This window comes from Lactuca sativa, chromosome 6 (assembly GCF_002870075.4).
Source record: "Lactuca sativa cultivar Salinas chromosome 6, Lsat_Salinas_v11, whole genome shotgun sequence".
In the NCBI taxonomy this organism is placed as follows: Eukaryota; Viridiplantae; Streptophyta; class Magnoliopsida; order Asterales; family Asteraceae; genus Lactuca; species Lactuca sativa.
This window is the reverse complement of record NC_056628.2, coordinates 74,796,009-74,801,295: the sequence shown is the minus strand read 5'-3', so window position 1 is coordinate 74,801,295 and position 5,287 is coordinate 74,796,009. Positions and strand designations below refer to the sequence as shown.

Sequence of the window (5,287 nt, the reverse complement as noted above, 5' to 3'; positions counted from 1 at the left end):
AATATATATTTGTGAAATTAAATTGTAAATTTGTTGATTTTTGTCGGTAATCCATTGGTATACTGTAACGGATTACCGACATAATGCATTTTGTTGTTAAGCTGTGGAAATACCGTCACTACAACCCTTATAATTAAGTTTTCTTATTTCGTCGGGAATCGGTTGTTATTCCGTCGCTTTTTCCGATGGATTTTTTCCGTCGCTAAAATTCTATCCAAAATACCCTTTTTTTTAGTAGTAATTAATTATAGTAAGTAATTTGAAAGTTTCAAATTAATATTAATATAATAAAACATAATTATCTATCATTAATTTTTTTAATAATAAGTTCAATATAAGAACGTATATATAGATTATTAGACGATATATAATAAGCTTCTTTAAAGAGTTTCACGTCACGTGACTTTAACTTTTGCATTCCATAGTGATTTTGACCGGTTTTCCTCTTAATAAAAATATTACTTTTATTTGTTATATTTGTTATACTAGTTTGTTTTGCCGCCTTTGGCCGTCACTTGGGGTGTAAATGCTGCTATCTACTTGCATTATTGTACTCAAATTCATCAACTGCAATAATGGCACAGCTAAACAACCTGGGGTCATGGTGGTGGGAAGCGATGAGCAGCAACAAACACGAGCTTACTCTGGCCATTTCAACATTAATCTTGACTGGTTTGTGGTACATATGGAAATTTTCAATGTCCTCCAATGGTGGGCCACCATTGCCACCAGGTCCGCGTTCCTTGCCAATTGTAGGCTACCTTCCCTTTCTTGGGCGTGATCTACACAAACAGTTCGCCAACATGTCTCACAGTTATGGTCCCATTTTCAAGTTCCACATCGGAGGCAGACTCCATGTAGTGATAAACACCCCTGACTTAGCAAAGGTAGTGGTTCGTGAGAAAGATGAGATCTTTGCGAACCGTAATCCATCAATAGCTGCCTTAGCCATCTCTTACGGGGGACAAGATATTGTATGGTCAGACAACAATTCAGATTGGCGCAACCTTCGTAAGATATTTGTCCATGAGGTTCTAAGCAACAAGAATCTTGAAGCATCCAGCTGTTTCCGAAGAGATGAAGTGAGGAAAACTATAAAAAATGTTTTTAGTAAAATCAGGACATCAATCAACATTAGTGAGATTGCTTTCTCCACAGAGGCTAGCGTTCTAACGAGCATGGTTTGGGGAAACACTTCAGCCCAAAAGATAAAAGGTAGCAATTTTGGATCAGAGTTGCAGATGATTTCGTCGAATATTGTTGAGCTCATGGGACAGGCGAATGTTTCTGATATATTCCCAAGTCTTGCATGGCTTGATCTACAAGGGGTGGAGCGAAAGGTGAAGAGAGAACTTCATCAGTTGGATCAAATTTTTACAAGAATTATTGACGATCGAATAGAATCTAACTCTAAAAAATCAAAGGAGGCGGTTGGGCATGAAGGAAAGAAAGATCTTTTACAGATCTTACTGGAGCTCATGGACCAAAAAGATGCTGTATCAATTAATCTCACCCAACTGAAGGCACTTATCCAGGTAATCATTACCTTTTTAAATTACGTCAAAGTCAGAGATGATACTCTCTCCGAATAGTTTATATTTCGTAGGGTCTCTCATTAATATATATATATAGACATGAAAATGACTCCGCACTTTTTTTGTTTACTTCGAATGAAAAAATATAGATATGGCTAAAAAAGCTGTTGTGTCAGAACATTATGGTTGCAGGAACAGAAACAACGACAACGCTGATAGAATGGGCAATGGCAGAGATAATGCAAAATCATAACATAATGAAAAGGGTTCAAGAAGAATTAGAAGAAATTGTAGGACTTGACAACATTGTCGAAGAATCTCATCTCCCAAAACTACAATACCTAGATGCAACTATTAAGGAAACATTCAGGTTGCACCCAGTAGTCCCTCTCATACTCCCACGATCACCAAGCCAGGATTGCATGGTAAGCGGATACACCATTCCAAAGGGTTGTACAGTGTTTCTTAATGTTTGGGCCATCCATCGGGATCCTCGGTATTGGGACAATCCATTGGAATTTAACCCAGAGAGGTTCTTGGCAAACAAATGTGATTTCATAGGAAGCAATTTAAACTTTTTCCCATTTGGATCAGGAAGAAGATCGTGTCCAGGTGTTCCATTAGCCGAGAAAATGCAGATGTTTATCTTGGCATCGCTCTTACATTCATTTGAATGGAAACTGCCAGAGGGTGAAGTGCATGATCTGTCTGAAAAATTTGGAATTACACTAAAGAAAAGAGAACCACTCATAGCTGTCCCGTCGCCAAGGTTACCAAATGAGAGCCTTTATATGTGATCTTGGAGGTTAAAAGTTAAAACTATCAGTTTGAATTCTGCTCATGGATGAGTTGTTATTTCATGTATGGTTCTTTTAGAAAAGAGCATATTTATATGTATTGTTATGTTGATCGAATGAATTTCTAGTTTGGGCCTTTAATGTCTTTATGACTTTTTGAATAACATTCGTCTTGTGAGTATTGTGTAGATTGTTAGTTTCATAGAGGTTAAGCATGCTAGTGCCATGTGTTAACGTTGTATTGTAAAGATTGAGAGAATTAGGAGAGGCTTTCAAAGTTTTCTTTTATTTCTTCAACAAAGTTATAGAGACAAAACTAATATAAAACTGAACTAAGCAGGAAAACTTAAAATAAGTTTCTAACACAAAATAATTTAATTACGTAAAACCCCCATAACTACCAACAAAATTATAAGGCAATATCTGAACAAGTGGACTAACATCCCCTCAAGCTAGAGGGTAAGGAATTAGACTAAGCTTGTGAAACTACCTCGAGCTAGAGGATAAGGAATTAGACAAAGCTTGGAAATAGTTTGAAGATCTTAAGGTCCATGCAACGCCTTATTGAAAACATCAACTAGTTGATTGGTAGTACATACATGTCACAAGGAAATCCAACCACTTTGTAGCTTTTCCTAAATGTAAATGACAGCCTAATACATTATGCTTTATCCTTTTGTGAAAGATATATTTTGTTATTTGCAAGGGTTATTTTCATAAATGACCCTATATTCTGACTTTTTTTCTTTTTAAACCTAATATTTTTTTCTTTTCCTAAAAAGACCCAACTTTTATGTGTTACTTGTTATTTCAAACCTAGCAGGTCACTAATAGGTAAATTATGTATTTTTGTTTTATAAAAGACCCTATATTTTGTAGTTGTTTCCATTTTAGACCTAAAATATTTTTTTTTTTCAAAATAAACTCAACTTTAAAATTAGTTATAATATTCAAGACCAAATATATAAAATACTTTTTGACTACACCGAAAAAGAAAATATACATGTATACACTAAAAAATATTATCTAACTTATTATCCTTTGAGCGAATATAACCTAAAAGAATTGCAAAATTTTATTATTGTCTAAAAGATATGATTAAACTTTATCTTGAATAAATATTATATCATTAAACATGATATATTGTTTAGAGAAAATGTTATTATTACCGATGATAAAAAGTTTAATGTTAATTTGATATTTTTTGGTGACATGGATAATACATAGCTAAGAAGAATTTTTTAGCATAATAACAATTTTTTTTTATTTGTAAAAAAAAAAATACCATATAATTTAACAAATTGTATACAAAATAATTTTTTTAGTTTGTCTATTATACGGTGAGTTTGTACATATTTCCCTCTCTCACTTTTCTATATTATTTTTTTGGATGAATTTTTTAATTAATTTTTTTAGAACAGTTAATAAACACATTCACTATCATACTCCTAAACTAAAACCATAGAATATTTTATAGCATTAGCCCATTATTAAATAATATGATATAATTATATCAAATAAATACATAAAAATATTAATCCTAAACATTGTATTAGTTTTGTTTAGATATATGAGATTAAAGTTTAAGATTTTTTTAAAAAATGTTAACATGAATACATAAAACTATATTTTGGGAATGAAAGCGTTTGAGCATAAGTTGAAAATCCAAATAACAAGAATGATACTGCACACTTAAATATCAAAATAGTATGGTTGACATTATTAACAATGGTTGGAATATGGTGAATGAGCAAAAATGATAAAACTATGAAATTTTGTTGTAGAAAAAAGAAAATTGAATAGTTGGCCTACTACTTCATTTTATTAATCTATCTTATGTATACATGGTGTTTGTATATCATTATTATTGAATCTTAAGGATAATCATAATAATTACCAAAATAAAATTTAGGATTTCATTTTAATTTGAAATGATATAATCACGTTTTTACTCATGAACGAAGTTAAGCTTCATTAAATCGGTGTAGTTAAGTATCTTATACAACTAGTGTTAAAGGTTGTAACCAATTTTAAAGTTGAGTTTATTTAGAAATTAAAAAAAAAATAAATAAATAAAAAAAAAAACCTTTTAGGTCTAAACTAGAAAAAAATACAAAACGTAGGGTTTTTTATGAAATAAAAATATTTGATTTCCCTTTTGGTAACCTGCTAGGGTCTAAAATAACAAGTAATAGTTAAAAGTTGGGTCTTTTTCGCAAAAGAAAAAAGTTTTAGGTCTAAATAGAAAAAAAAAACAAAATATAAGGTCTTTTATGGAAATAACCCTATTTGTAATGATCTATATACATCAGCCACAATGCCAGATTGTCACACTTGAGACGGATAGTAGTTATTATTGGAAGTTGGAGTTCGCTATTAAATCGGCTTACCCATGCTCATTCAGTGCATACTCTTTCTATTGATTTGTATGAATTCAACTTCAGTCGAGGATAAAGGAACATTGACATGTTTCTTTGACTTCCAAACTTTAATGTTACAACCAAGTATCAAATTGTTGAATAAGCAATCGTTATAATGGGTCGACATTGATTTTGATTGAACTGAATCAAGTATTGAACTATAGAAGGATCACGACATGCCTGCAATAAAAAAATTCATCTTGCCAATGAGTTATCGATACACAGTGGGGTGATCGTTAAATCGGTTGTCCATGAGAGGAAGCAAATGAAACATTACTAGTAATGGCATTGATGTGCCAATAGAATCAATCATCGATTACAATGTGAGAATATATTTAATGAACTTTTGTTGAAGAACCACCATGTCACATGACTAGTAGAAAATAGATCTTTAATGCCACTGTGTCATTAAAGGGTACATATGACACAAAAATCGTGTCACTAAAGCTTCCGTCATAAATAAAAATGACAAATCTGTGTCATGTATTCACAACATGTGTTGATGTTGTAACTAAATTTTCAATTTCATTTTTTA

At 31.8% G+C, this 5,287-nt stretch overlaps 1 protein-coding gene across 1 annotated transcript; it reads left to right on the top strand.

Moving 5' to 3' along the window:
* The first annotated feature begins 528 nt into the window (after positions 1-528).
* On the top strand, positions 529-2,461 carry LOC111890112 (flavonoid 3',5'-hydroxylase 2). Its single transcript, XM_023886260.2, has 2 exons — positions 529-1,535; positions 1,712-2,461. Exons 1-2 carry the CDS (start codon positions 576-578, stop codon positions 2,330-2,332), a joined length of 1,581 nt encoding a protein of 526 aa, XP_023742028.1. The 5' UTR covers positions 529-575; the 3' UTR covers positions 2,333-2,461.
* Positions 2,462-5,287: the final 2,826 nt, after the last annotated feature.